The sequence below is a fragment of the Cavia porcellus genome, unplaced genomic scaffold (genome assembly GCF_034190915.1).
Source record: "Cavia porcellus strain 051 isolate PalLab524CR breed Dunkin Hartley unplaced genomic scaffold, mCavPor4.1 scaffold_28, whole genome shotgun sequence".
NCBI lineage: Eukaryota > Metazoa > Chordata > Mammalia > Rodentia > Caviidae > Cavia > Cavia porcellus.
In genome coordinates, this window is record NW_026947511.1 from 19,425,289 (window position 1) to 19,440,825 (window position 15,537).

Below are 15,537 nucleotides of genomic sequence, written 5' to 3' on the forward strand. Positions count from 1 at the left end.
GCATACTGGAAACTGGCCAGTGCAGTGAAATCCTGTGGGCAGCAGGAATGTCACCTTCCTTGAAAGAGTGAGGAGAGCCAGCAGCTAACACTCAAACCCACCACTGCCAGGACTTGGCACTCTTTCAGCAAGTGCAGTTGGCTACGTCGCCTCACTACTATCTTGGGGATAAGCCCACTGATTCATAAAGAATTTGAGAGCTGGAGGAATTAAGGGGAAAAAAGACTGTTAATTTGGGGCATTGTTGTGGGTTATCACAACTCATTCCATACCTTTCTAATGAAATTATGTGCTTTAGCATAATGGTAGCTGCCTGCATCTCAGTAGCTGGGCCTGAGCAATCTTTGTGTTAACCCACTTGGTATGATGCATGGCAAGGTATACACTCCTATGCAACAGTGTCAAATCTAGGTTTCTATCCACTTTATGGCCCGTGAAGCATTTTTTGTGTATGTATCCTTGAGCATCACAATGGGTAAGTTGGACACATGTTATTCTTCTCTTATGGTAAATATTCCCATTCCATACTTTTGTGATGAAATTATGTATTTAGCACAATGGTAGCTGGCTTGATGTCTCAGCAACTGCATCTGAGGAATACATAAAACATTGTTTGTGTTCACCCACTTGGTACAGCGGATGCCAAGATGTGTACACTTATGCAAAAGTGTCAAATTGAGATTTTTACTCACATAATGCTCCATGTATTGTGTATGTATACCTGAGCACCGTGGAAGGTAAAATACACACGAATTATTCTTCTGTAGAAATCTAATTTGCCACAGTGGAATCTGGGTGTGGCTCTCAGTAGCTGTGCCTCCGGAAAACAGGAATCTAGCTGTGCATTCAGCCATTTGGCAAACAACCAGCAAGGTGTATACGGGAGCTTCAAAGCAGCAGCAGGTGAATTTTACTCACGAAATGCTCATCACTGAATTTCTTGCAATTGGAATTTTTTTTTTCTTTTTATATTTCTTGTAGAAGTATCCCATTTCAGTACAATGGCACATGAAAAACTTGTTCTCTGTAGCTTTAAGTAGTATATGCCAAAAAATATACACCTTACTAGATGTGAAGACATATACTTTCAATTTAGAAATTTATCCCATTTCCCAAACTAATGGGAATGTGATATTGATAACTGGTTACCATTTTCCAATCGATGTTACATGTGCTAACACAGTATAGTGTGGGAACTGTATGCAAGAACAAAGCAGAAATTTCCAATGAATTTGTAATTTCAAAACAGAGAAAAGTACAGTACAATGTCTGGATTTCAGAAAGATATAACATTGGTCTTGTATATACAAGACAAAGAAAAACAAACTGGTACTGCTGATTTCAATATCGCAACATGATGGAAAAATTGAGAGAAAAACCTTTACAAAACTGAGGCCTGAGGTGGTAACTTTTCACAATAAAACCAAAAGCAGAGTAAATGCTTATGAGTTACTCAGAAACTGTGCTGTTCCTCAAAACACAAAGAGTTGGCCATAGTCATGTTTTACTTGATTCTGAATGTGTGTGGCATGAATATTTTAATAGTTTCAAAAGAAAATAACAATTGCAAACTATCATGGAGAAATTTTCTTAAAGTATTGGGACTAGAACTCCTAAGAGATCATTTAAAACAGAGGAAGAGCAAATGTTACTGCCTGGTAAACTACTCGAAAAACTGGTGAGCTCTCAGGTGAACAGCCAGGTACAACACCACAAAGAACTACTACAACAACAGGAAAACCAGAAAGATGTCAGCTACGCTCTACAAAGGAGGACAGGAAAACAAAACATCAGTGGAAGCAATACTTGTGCACAGAACACACAGACTTTGTGTGTGAAGACTGCCTTAAGTATGACAATTCAAGCAAAGATTATTTCTGAGGTCGACTTTTGTTTGTAGTTACACTGCAGTTCACATACACATTTATTTCCTTTTTAAATTAATATTTTATTTCACAAGCATACTAAAATATTTTTAAAAATCTTTATTTTTAGTGGTAACCATGGGCTAGGAGGAAACACAAGATGTGCTCTTCCCATACGCCTGCAGTAACTGTGGGCCAGACGGAGAAAAAGGAAGTGCCCTTCCTGTGAGCCAGTTGGCACCTGAGCTGGGAGACAAGAAGAGCTAAACTGCATTATACTTACACCGGAAGTTGATTCAGAGGAACACAGACGGAGTTGATAGCAACTGATGGGATATTTTCTTCTGTCTTGTTTTTGAAATCCAATATTGTTTCCACTGTTTTGTTTTGCTCTGTTTTATCGTTTCATTTCATGCAATGTTTTTGCTTTGATTGGCTTTATTTTGTTCTGTTTTGTTTGATTTTATTATGCCTAAATGTATGGGCAGCAATTGTTGATTTCATATTATTTTGTTTTGAAGTCCTGTACCACATTCATTGTTTTGTTGTGACTGGCTTTATTCTGTTTTATTTTGTTTGGTTTTATTCTTTTTAAAATAAAACAAAATTTATTTTAAAGAAGAAAAAAATTTAAAACAAGGTAATAGAAGAGTAACAATGGCAAAAACATTGTGTATAGTTATCTTTAAATTAGTTACTCAGAGTATAAAATACAAAGTTTAATTTTCCAAACAACATTAGCACAAAACTTTCTTTTGAATGAACTAAAAGAAACTAGTAGGGTAACTATCTTAACTATATATATATATATATATATATATATATATATACACACACAGAGAGAGAGAGAGAGAGAGTTTTGTTTTCTCTTTCAGCATTTATTTCTGATGTTATCTTTTAGGTCTTTTTTTTTTTTTATCAGTACCAGGGATTGAACTCACAACCGCATGCTTGCAAGGCAAGTGCTTATGCTGCTGAGCTAAATCCCTGACCCCATCTTTTAGGTCTTATAAGCAAGCACACAATTGATATGAGAATGTTGATGTCTATTCTAAGTACTCATTAAATATTTGATATTGTATTTTATTGATATCTTGTTTTCCTGTTAAATGCACATTGAACAATATAGCAAGAAGCTCCTGACAAAACAAGACCATGAGATGTTAAGTATGTCCACAAAAAAGACAGGAAACCAAAGCACATGTGCTGTCAGTGTAAGTGAGACACACATGTACAGAATGTGCTGTTGTCAAGGTGAAAACGACCTCAAGTGTGATAATTGTAGCAAAGATTAATTTTGTTGTAGAGTTCTGGTGATATTTTCATTGTAGTTCATATAGGAATTTATTTCTACTGTTATTTTTTAGACTTTGTAAATAAAAAAAGTCTATGCTTTATAAACCCTCAATATATATTAAAAATGAAATAAATTTACTTGTTTACTGTTAAGTACTCCTTGTTTAATTGTCATAAAATTAAAATTAATAATTCATTATTCGAAATACTTCTAAAAAAGTAGATCTGGATTTTGTATACCTTCAGTATGCTCCTTTAATACAAATTTGCTCTGAGGCCCCTAATTAGGTCTGCTTTGAGAACAAAAATATAGAACAAAAGACCTCTCTGCTGTTTCAGCAGCTAGGCTGTCTAAAAATGGCTCTACCCATCTCCTGATCTAAAGAATGGCATCCAGCCAAGAGGTGCAGTGGCTCATCTTAAAATCGCAAGGCTATCAGAGTCCTCTAGATGTTACCTTCCGCTCCTCCTGTAAAAGTCAGGTTTCAACCTAACAAAACCAGTAAAGGATCCACATTAAGGGATTTATTGTGAGGAGCTGAGGCACTGGGCCAGGCAATGCTTTACTAGGTAGGCAAGTTCATAGTCTGTAGGGCAAGTCCATCAGGAAGGGCAAGTCTGAACTTTCAGGCACAGGCCAAAGCTGCAGCCCTCAGGCAGCGTCTCTCCTTCTGGAAAACCTCATTTCTGCTCTCAGCTTTGCAATACATTCAATCAAAGCCACCCAGATTAGAATAAACTGACTTTCTGAAAATTAACTTATTCTAGACTTCATTTATACCTAGAAAATACCTTCACAGCAATGCTGAGATGATAGTGTTGGAATCACCAGGAAATGCAATTTAGCCAAGTTGACACACACAACTGACCATCACACTTCCCAACATAATCCTTCTCCAGCCAAATTTACTTCATCAAACAAGATGCTTGCAGCACAGACTGCCCTCTTTGTCTGTCTGCCTATAAGAGTGCATCCTCCCCGCTGGCCCATCTCAAAGACTGTCTCCACAAAACTGCAACCAGGCCAGACCTTGGCCTTTACTTTCCCTTCTGCCTACCTCTGCCCTGCCTCTCCCTTAATCCATTTTGGTCCCCACCCTTTGATTTGGCAAACCAAATTCAAAAGAGAACCCCACCTAGGTGTTAGGTATTAACTGCTAAGTCTTTAAAATTTATAGAACCTCAAATGTCTGTAATCCTCTCTAGTCTATAATTTTGTCCAAAAGGAAGCACAGGAGCTATCTAAGGAGGTGGGGGTCTTTGGCAAATAAGAGAAAAGACACACATGCCATGGAAGATGAAGATCCTGCTCAACACCTCAGCATTAAGCCTTCCTGCCCTACTCTTCCCTTCCTCCCCTGTAAAATCCTAGTATCGCCCAAGATGGAGCTTTGAGATTGGAGCCCCTATACCTTCTCAAGATTGTGGCCCTTGGATAAACCTGATTCCTTCCCACACTTTGCACTCCAGCTGTGCACAGAGCAGAGCTGCCCAGGTAACCCCAGTCAAAGAAGAGAATCCAAATGAACTAGCACAATCTGGAGCAATTGCCATGGAGTCCGAAAGCCCTGGTTAATCTGAACCTTGGAACTGTGATGTATAAACACCGACTTGGTTCACTTGGATTCAAGTTAACCTTTGACATTGTTAACCTCTGCCAACCTTCTGTGAGAACTACCACGTCCCCCAAATTAACCTCAAAACTGAGACCACACTCAGCCCTTTTCTTTCAAGCTGTCTTAACTCTGGCCAGTAGGAGTCAGAATTCCTGCCTAAGAAGTTAATTTCCAACCCCGGGGTAGTTTCAGGGTATTAACACAGCCAACTCAAAGCATATTTGCAAGACTTCTTGAATCTGTTTTCCAGGATTACAATCCTAACCATCCCCAATAAGTGTATGGTTTTTTGGTTTTATTTTTGGGTTTTTTGTTTTGTTTTGTTTTTGTTTGGTTTTTGTGTGTGGTTTTTATTTTGTTTTTGTTGCTTTTTTGTTTTTGTTTTTGTCACAATGAAATTTATTTTCTCTTCAGTGAACAAACCTGAGGTTATTTCATCCTTGTTATTCTCTTTGGTATATGTGAAGACTCAAATTAGTAGTGACCTTTCCTTCTGTTTCTTCCCTGAAACTACAGACCCCTTATATGCATAAACAGTGTCTCCCATCATGGGATCCTCGGCAGGGAGGTGATCGTATAAACATGTCATGAGGGTGAACACATTGGCAATGTGTAAGCTCAGAAGGCAGAAGCTTCCACAGCCAGCTTTGTTCATCCCAAGCATCACCTGGACAAATAACTCAAGTAAAATGAAGAACATTTTTTTTTTGTCAATTATTCAAGATTCAAGAAATCCCTGCCCCAAAATTTAAAAAAAAAATTCAAAAATGGGTTGGGTGTATACCTCAGTGTGAGAATCTGGGTTCAATCCCAACTACTGCAAAAATTTTAAAGTTATTAATAATTAAGATTATGAGCCAATGTGGCGTACACCTGTAATCCCAGCAGTTTGGACGCTGATGCAGGAGGACCATAAATTTGAGTCCCAGCCTGTGCAACTTAGTAACTTGACGAGACCCTGTCTCAGTAAAACACATAAAAGGATTTAAGAACATCACTCAGTACAAAAATTCTTAGGTTCAATCCCCAGTACTGTGCACCTCCCTCCCCAAGAATTATGAAGAGTGTAAAGCTCAATATTATATGCTTTTTCATAGTTCTAGTATGCTATTAAGAACAACTGTCCATTTTTCAAATGAGAAAAGGACCAAAAGAAAGAGGGGAGGGGAAGAGAAACATAAAAAGAATTAAGATGTGTCATGTACAAGAACTGTATCAACTCCCATGATCAATGTAATCATTATGTACTACAAACATGTAGTCATAAAAATTGTAGTAGATATCCATATGCAGCTTGATTAGAGGAATGGGATGGGTCTTTAAATTCCAGATGCTTATGCATAAACTTAGGGAAGCTAGCTCTCTCCTACCTTTCTTTTCTTTTTCTTTTGACTTTGTCTTTTATCCTGAATGGCCCTTTTCCCTTATGGGTTCTATACTTTCATTGGAACTACTTGGGAGAATAATTTCACTTGTGAGTGATTTCTTCTCTAATAACTGATATTTCTTGAACACTCACGATATGCTAAGCAGCATCACAATTATTCCGCTCAATAATCAGGTTAAGTTCAGTACATTTATTATCCCCAATTTAAAGATGAGGAGACAAGTCTATCGGATTACCTGAACTCAGCTGCCATTCTTCCTTTCCATTATGCACTATCCTCTAGCCTTGAAGATGGCATACTTGGCTGGGAAAGTAAAAGTGGCTGGTAGGGAGGCTGGGGATTTAGCTCAGCGGCATAAGCACCTGCCTTGCTAGCAGGCGGTCCTGAGTTCAATCCCCGGTACCGATAAAAATGAAAAAAAGACCAAAAAAAAAAAAAAAAAGTGGCTGGTAGGAAGCCATCCAGAAAGGGCATTTAGAGAATTTAAGGAAAAGTACACGAAATGTGCAATGTATATGCTGCTTGACAAATAGTCTTATTCTGTTGTGCCTTGGCCTATTATAAAGTTTTGGAGGTCAGATCACAGAATTGATCAAGGATGACAGCAACCTGACTTTCTCAGGACAAAACTGGGTACCGTTTTTCTGATATGGCATAGTCTGGTGCATCAGAATGGACTGCAGAGTAAACTAACATGCGGATTCCAGGAACCACCTCACCTTTGCCCCTCACCTACTGGTAGTAAGAAATTGACTTTGTATGCAAGCTCAAATAATTCCTGCATACCCTGATTTAAGAGCAACCGTAGATACCACTGTGAAGTTCACCTCTTATCAAACAGATATATGTGATTATATACACATATAACCAGTTATCAGTTATTTCTAACTAGGGCGATAATTAGAATCATTTATAGAAAACTTGAACATATAATTGCTTGGCTTCTGACCCTAAGCCAATCTAATTCAGTTGGTCTATGATGGAACTGAGATACATGAATTATTTTAATGTTTTAGGGATTGAGCCCAGAGTGTCAGGCATACTGAGCAGCTACTCAGCCACTGAGCTACACCTTCAGGCCCATGAATTTTTTTTTTGAAGACTCAAAGGCAATTTTTATTTGGGAATTACCACTGGTTGGAACCTTCTCTAATGAAATTTCAATTTTTAGATAATTCTCTAATGTTCAGTTTGTCTTCACTTTTGAATAAGGAAGCCTGATAAAATTCAGGTGTGGTAGCGCACACTAATTCCAACACATAGGAGGCTGAGTCAGGATTCTGAGTTTAAGCCCAGCCTGGGTAACTTAGCAACTTAGAGACAAGCTGTCTTAAAATAAAAAATAAGAAGGGCTTGGAATGTAACTCAGTGAAAAAGCCCTTGAATTCAATTCAATTGAGAGAAAAAGAGAGAGAGAGAGATGATAACCATGTGAGTCACCAACATGATATATACTTGTCCTGTTTCCAAGGTAATACTGATCTGTTTTTTTTCAACAAAACCAAATTGTCAAGAGAGTAGATGGTCAACGTGGCTCACGAACTGCTATACTCTGCTTACAAATACAATATAACCACAGCTTCCAAGATTTATTGCTTCATTTATGCTACAAAGAACCAAGGGAAACCAACTTTCAGTATGCTCAGTAGAGTCAGCTATGTTCACAGCTGCACATAATGTTGAATGTACACTGATAGTACGACAGCTAAGTTAGGTAGAAATATCAAAGGCAGTCAGACAGGGCTGGGTCCTTGAGCAAGTCAGAGCAAGGATGAAAACACATTGCAACTATAGCTGGAGCTCAGTTATTGAAGGCCAGGCCTCAAGGTAAAGCTGACATGACTACTGGGCATGGTGGCACATGCTTATAATCCCAGCACTTGGGATTACTGAGGCAGGACAATTGCTGTGAGTTTAAGGCCAGCCTGATCTACAAAGTGAGTTCAAAGCCAGCCTGAATTGCATAATGAGACACTGTCTCAACAAACAAAACAAGATGGAATGACCAGGCGTGCATGCCTCCCCAAGGGATAAGCATTCAATTAAAGATTATACCATAACTGGTAGTACCCGACTCAATAAAGACTAGAAAAATAGCAGTCATTCGGATGGGTGATCAGGACCTCCTGACCCATCTCTTCCTAAAAGGTCTTTGTCTTTACCATGTACACTTGCTATGTGACCTTCTTTCCCATTGGATCAATATTACGTCTAAGTGGCTATCCTTGTAAACCTATTGGTTGATCATAGTTTTGACCCATATTGTACACAGCTCATGATTTTGCCTCATAAAACTTCCTTTGAGAAGTGGGCTCATTGGAAACTCACTTTAAGGTCCCCTCCTATCTCTCAGGAGCTATCTCTCTCAGTAATTATTTCCTACTCTTAAACTTACTGTTCCTTAGAATTCATTCTTCAATTTTGGGAAATACAAAGTCGGCATATCTGATATGTAACAGGTTGGGAGTTACATTTTTCCCCCTATTAGCACAGACACATACATGCACACAGCCACGTAAGTGTTAGATTTTGTCTTTTTTTCCTACCATTTCATCTTTCTTCAACTCTCTGCTCTCCTTTATCTATGTTTATCTGCAAAAGCTTTGATCAGCAGATCAAAGGCCTCCCATTCAGTTGATGACATCAGGCCTAGAGAAGTTAAGTGGCTTGCAAAAGTTCGTTCAGTGGAAATGGAGACTGACACCAGGCTGCATCCTGCAGGAGATCTCAGCTACCTCTCCTCTTGCCTGGACAGACTTTATGAAAAAAAATTTGTTCTCCAGCTACATGCCAAGGGGAACATCATTTAATTATAATTTGACCCTTTGTGGAAGCTAGAGCAATTCGATTTCTATGTAAGTGTTTACAGAAATGATGACTGGGGTAGGGATTTAGCTCAGTGGCGTAAGTGTCTGCTTGCAAGTGTGTAGTCGTGAGTTTGAGCCCCAGTACAAAAAAAAAAGAAATGATGACTAATAAAATATATAAAACATTTTCTCATCTCCAAGCCAAGTTATTTTCTAGAAAGCAGTGTTTTCATATCCCTTTAATATGTCAATTACCATTTACTTGTATTTTGACAGATTTACAAACAATCCTTATTTTTAAAAACTCTTTCAAACAAATCTTGGGCAACCTTTCCTGTTTGTCTAAGGCTGATAATGGCAGTATTATTTTCATTTGTTTACTTAGGTTTGGTTACTTTATCTGACACAGCCAGATGATCCAGCATTGTTTTTCAAGTCTTGTGTATCTTGTTTCTGATTTGATAAGGTATCAACAACTAGAAGTAATTGCTTCTCTTCCTCCAAGAGCTCCCCTAAAAATCTGAGGCACAGCATATTTTAAAGCAGAAATGGCTACTGCACTCTGTTGTAAACATATTTTCATGAATCCAGTTTAGAACTCAAAAATATCTTACAAATCATTACATTCAATTTCCCCACAAGAATGTGATTTGCTCAATGAATCATGTCATGTTCATAGCATAAGGAAAATGATGCCTGGAGGACTAACCCCATTTATGTCACCATCTTAGCAAATTTATGCTTAAATAGTTCCAAGGAAGTGAGAGAAATGATGGATGAATATTAATGCAGAGTTCAAACCCTGACGCCAGAAGCTGAAGTGGCATATGGTAGTATCAACGAAAAGGAAAATAAAAATTTACTTTTCTCTAAATATAGGAATCACTATTATATCATAATATTATATCAATAACATTATATATATATCACTTATTATAATATGTCACTTATAATATTAATTTTGGTGACACACAAAATACAACACATGTATCATATACAACCCTGTGTTAAAATGCTTAGGAACACCATCATTGTGAGACAGGACTACACTTTGCTCTGTCAGATTTTTGTCATGAAGTCATAAATACAGGACATGGGATCTGAGTAGTGTAGCTGAGTCAGAGAGCAGAAGTCAAGAGTCATGCGGAAATTACCTAGAAGCCAGCTCAGCGATGACCAGCCACTTACCTTGGCCACGCCTAGCACTCACCTTCTACCTCACTGGTTTCACTCTTGGAAGCGTGTGTGTCCCTTTCTAGACTGTGAGCTTGTGAAGGACAGGGACCATGCATTTGCAAATCATCTTTTCACTTTTTGCACTTAGCACATCACCTGGCACATAGTAGCAATTAAACCAATAAAGACACAAATGAAGGAACGATCAGCTATTTTAGGGGATTCCTGGATTTTCACACAGATCTATTACAGTGAGAGAGAGGTTCACTCTCTCTCATCTCTCATCTTGAGACAATAAGAAAATATATGTTCTACTTTTAACAGAAAAGAGCCTTGCACTGTGCAAATGATGCAATAAATGTTGTTCAGTGATCAAACACAAAGAAAGAGGCATAAATTTATCCACTTACTTGCAAGCAAGCCAACTCCGCTTGCTAGGGACCCGACCCAGGCTGTTTTTCCTTTCCCTTCACCAAAGGCATCCAGCCACTCGATGTATAAGACTCCAACGGCCAGCGGGGAACCGTAACACAAAAACTGAGTGACGAAAGAGACAAACACAATCACCCAGCCCCATCCACCGTCAGGTGACTTTTTATGTTCCATTGTAAGGTGAAGTTAAGGCAGGGTTCTCCGTAGGTCCTAAAAACAAAAACAAAACAGAAAGGAAAAGAAAAGCCCATCAGAGTGTGGTGACACTGTATTTTAGACTAAAATATCTCCTCCCAAATTATATAATTTTTTAAAAAATTCTCTAAACATATACATGGACAAAGTTCCACTGATACGTCAAGTTAACTTCAAAATTTCACTTTTGATTTCTATAATCACATAGCTACTAGTACAAAAGAAGTGGGTTTTTTAAGGGTAAAAAAGACAGTGAAATGTCTTCTTCTTAGCATTATCCCCCTTCAGCAGGCTCCCAACTCTTCCCTGCTGCCAGGGAGTCACCAACTTTAGTCTCTCTGTTCTTAGTTTCTTTAGCTCCCCAGGAGGAGACCTTTGGGAAGGAACACTTCACAGGGGTGCTCCCGGGTCTGTGACTGTGGCAGGGAACACTCGCAGGGCGAGAGGGTAAGTTGCCATGCCGCTGAACGGAGGGGCTTCTCACAACTCCTGGCAGCTCCACCTTGGAAGCAGCCTGTGTGTTCATCAAAGAAAGAATGGGAAGTTTCTTTCCCTTTCTCCTTCTCAATATCTGTTGTACATTTTGGATCTTATTCTTTCAGTTTTTTACACTAGGGAAGACAATAGGAAAGAACAACTATGATAGGGGAAAAGAGGAAAGAAGAAGAAAAAAGATTATACACACACAGGATAGATAACTATACTACTCATCTCTTAGTTGATGAGAAAGAATGGTTTGTGCATCTGTTGTCTGACTGCTTGATCATTTTTTCATGCCTATATCTTATAATCTACAACTACTTTAAAGATAGCAATACATAATATGTTAACCAATATTAATCTATTATTTTATTTTGAAAGTCTACATCATCATTTATTTGTTTTAAAATTAAAAAGAAGAATGGATAAAGAAAACTGTGGTGTTTATACATAATACAGTACTACCCTGCCATAAAGAAGGATAAATTTGAGGCATTTGTAGGAAAATGGATATATCTTGAGACGATAATGTTACATAAAACAAATCAGACACCTGAGCTTAAATATTACATGGTTTCTTTTACATGACAATTCCAAAGTATAAATAGTTTAAAGAGCAAAATAAGAGACACATAAGAGAAAGAAAAATAAAGGGGCTTCTAATGTTCCAGAGATGCCTGAGGGCTGCCCCTTGTGCTGCCACTGGGATCACGTCACCCCAGGGAGGGCCGTGACCTCCAAGGATGCAGCTCCCTCCAAAGGAAGCCATCTGGCTCCAGAAAGGTGGTCAGCTGAAGGCCATCTGCCAACAGCACTGCTAGCAGCTGGGCCAGGGCATTTGCACCCTGGGAAAATAAATGAGGACCTGGGAGCAATCACAACATTCACCAGCCCAAGTGTCCTTCCAAAGTTTCCTCACACACACTTACAGCAAAGCCAGGAAAATATTCTTAGATTTCCTTTTTTTATACAAAAAGGAGCATATTACTTAACATCCTCAAACATTTTCCCCTATCAATACACAGAAAATATCCTTAGTCTTATTTCTTTTAATCAGTACATGGTATCTCACCATATGGTTATACACTTTCTTGTTTACTGATCTACTTACTGAATAAGCCACTTGCCTGGTTCAAAAATGAAAGAGGGGCTAGGGGTGTACTTCAGTGACAGAGCACTTGCCTACAATCTGGGAGACCCTGAGTTCAATTTCAGTACCACAAAAGGAGGGGGGCAGACACACAGCCCCTGTCTGCCCATTTCCTACCTAACCCTCATCTCCTCCATAGGTAACAAAACTTGCCTTTTAAAAATACCTTTCTACAGTTCCTTTATCATATATAAACAAAGATTTATATATGATAAATAGATTTCCTCTATTTAAAATAACATGGTATATTACACATGTTGGTATCTGCCTCACTTTTTTCCGTGTGATAAATGTCTTGAAGCTCTTTCACATCAACACGTCTTCCTTGTTCTTTTCTTAGTGTACCACTGAACTCCAATACAGAGCTTTCTCTTAACTTGTGTAACCAGTCCCCTGTGGCTGACAATGAAAAGCAAAAACGCTGTGAAGAACCTTCCATACATAAACATCTGTTTTGCTTATGTGCACTTCTATTAAGCAAAACGCAAAAGAGGATTTACTGAGACAAAGGGAGTGTACTTTTATAACTGGTATTGATATTACCAGTTACCACTGATATTTCAAAGAGATCAAATCAACTTATCCCAAGCCTCTGTGAAACTTTCAGAATTCTGACAATCTGTCAACCTTAAGGCGGTATTTCAAGGCATGGTAGCCCACCCCTGTAACCCCAGAGCTCTGGGAGGCTGAGGCAGGAAGACTGCAAGTTAAAGCCACCCTGGGCAACTTGGTGACTTAGAGTAACCGTGTCTCAAACTGAAAAGGGCAAGGGTGTACCTCAGTGTGAAGGGCTCGTGTTCAATTCTTAGTCTCTCTCTCTCTCTCTCTCTCTCTCTCTCTCTCTCTCTCGCGCGCGCGCGCGCGCACGCGCGCGCACACACACACACACACACACATTTCATTGTGATTTTAACTTGCATTTTTCACAGTATACCATATGTTGTTTAAAGAGTAAACAATCATGTGAAGTTCTTGAGTATATCTGATTTTGTTTGTAGATTTTCTATTCTGCCCCTTATTTCTATTTATTCATTACCAGATTACCATTACCAGATTAGTTTCATTACTAAGTCTTTTTATATAAACTTTAAAAATATATTTCAATCTCAAGTGGAGTTAAATTTCTTCTCTCTCCATCACAGTACTTCAACATTTTTCTATATACTCGTTTTACTATTTGATATGAGCTTCAGAATTGACTTTTTTGTTTCAAAAGGATAGTGTATTCATTAGGATTCAGTTAAATTGAAAAATAGGGAGCTGGAGGTTTAGCTCATCATCATAAGCACCTGCCTTGCAAGCAGGCAGTCGTAAGTTCGATCCCCGGTACCGATAAAAAGGAAAAAGACCAAAAAAAAAAAAAAAAAGAAAGAAAAGAAATTATTAAAAAAAAAAAAGAAAAGAAAAATAGAGTTGAGAGCCACATGTGGTGGTACATGCCTGCAATTCCAGCTACTCTGTAGGCTGAGACAGGAGGATGCCTGTAACAGTAAGCAACATCCCTAGTCCTTTTTATTTTTGTTTTGAGATGGCATCTTGCTAAATTGTTCAGGCTGGTCTCAAACTTGGGATCCTCTTGCTTAGCTTCCCAAGCAGCTTGGATTACAGGTATGCGCTATCATACCTAGCTATCTATGTTGAATCTTTTAAGAATATGGTATGATTTATATTTGTGCAAGTCTTTTTGCATTCTTAGTATTTTAAACTTTTCAATTACTGCTTCTTGATGTATTTTATCATTTTTACTAGTGTGTGTGTGTGTGTGTGTGTGTGTGTGTGTGTGTGTGTGTGTTTGTGTTTTACTGGGAAATGAACCAAGGAACTTCATACTGAGCTAAATGTCTGGCAGTTTTTTGTTTTGTTTTGTTTAATTTTCTTTTTTGGAACAGAGTCTTGCTAACTTGCTCAGGCTGGGCTCAAACCTGTGATCTTTCTGCCTCAACCAGAAAGCTGAGTGCTGAGATTACATGTATGTGCCACCATGCCCAATTTAATTTCCTTCTCTTTATTTTTGTATTGAATAGTACATTCTGAGTGTTGACTAATAAGAAGATACATTTTGGTCTAATTCCTAATTTTAGTGGGGATAACTTCAAATGCCCGAGTTCTGCCTCTGAGGTTAGATTTATTTTTCCCAAGTGAAGAAAGCAATCATATTTTTCTACTTTTGAGTATTACTATCAAGAATGGTTATTACATTTAATCAAACACATTTTCACTAAACAGCAAGATGATAATACGATTTTTCCCTTGCAATTTTTACTATAATAAATTTGCATTTTCTCCCATTGAAGCATCCATTAATCATTATATTACATTTTCCTTGGTTAATGCATTATATTCACTTTTAGTCTACATTACAAAAGGTTTTCATTTAATTCTTAAGTAAATTTAATTTTAGGTAAATTTGCCTATTTTTGTTTTCAAATTTTACTAGATTTGGGGCTCAAGATGATATTACTTGAATTTCTAAAAACTGAAATTATTTTTTCTTTTTCTAACATCAGAAACAGCTTCCACAGCCGTGCATTTGGAGACCTAAGGTCTGATCTTCAAGTCCACATCTCCCACTTAACCCTCAGTGTCTCTGCCATGACGGGCTTAGAGTTAATTTCAGCAGAGGCTTCTTTACCTACAGGTTTGCCAAACTATTCCCTTGGCTGTTGTTTTATCAGATAACAAGTTAAAACAGTAAGAATATCATTCATTCATGCACTTCCCGAGTTAGATGACAAAGCGTTTGGGTCCCTCAGGAGAGCCATGGCTATGCCTCCTTTACCTGAGCTGCAATAAATGTCTTCACTTTGAGTTCACATCTCTGGGAGAAACCCATGTCACCATTTCCCACAGCCCTTTGCACAAATTAGTTTTCAATATCTTTACCTAAAAATGGAAAGATTTTATAATTTGTGCACAAAACTGTAATATTTAAAATCTCAATGCTCAAACATGATTGTGTTAACAGAATAATTAAAACTTCCAAACAGAAGCCCTTTAAAATAATCAGATATATGTCTCTACCAGAAGTTTACGATCTCTAGTGACTATTATAAAAGTAATCAGTGCAATTCTGGTCCTTTGTTATATTTGGGTCTGGATGTCCCCCAAAGCCTCATTCAGTCATAGGTGGAG

At 38.1% G+C, this 15,537-nt stretch overlaps 1 protein-coding gene across 2 annotated transcripts in view; it reads right to left on the reverse strand.

Annotated features, from left to right (window-relative positions):
• Nucleotides 1-15,537, reverse strand: part of Slc16a9 (solute carrier family 16 member 9) — a 53,633-nt gene that overhangs the window by 17,942 nt on the left and 20,154 nt on the right. For both annotated transcript variants that reach the window (XM_013156984.3, XM_003473563.4), the window contains exon 2: nucleotides 10,559-10,790. In XM_013156984.3, the coding sequence (XP_013012438.1) occupies nucleotides 10,559-10,754 (196 nt within the window). In that variant the 5' untranslated portion in view covers nucleotides 10,755-10,790. The remainder of the gene's footprint in view (nucleotides 1-10,558; nucleotides 10,791-15,537) is intronic.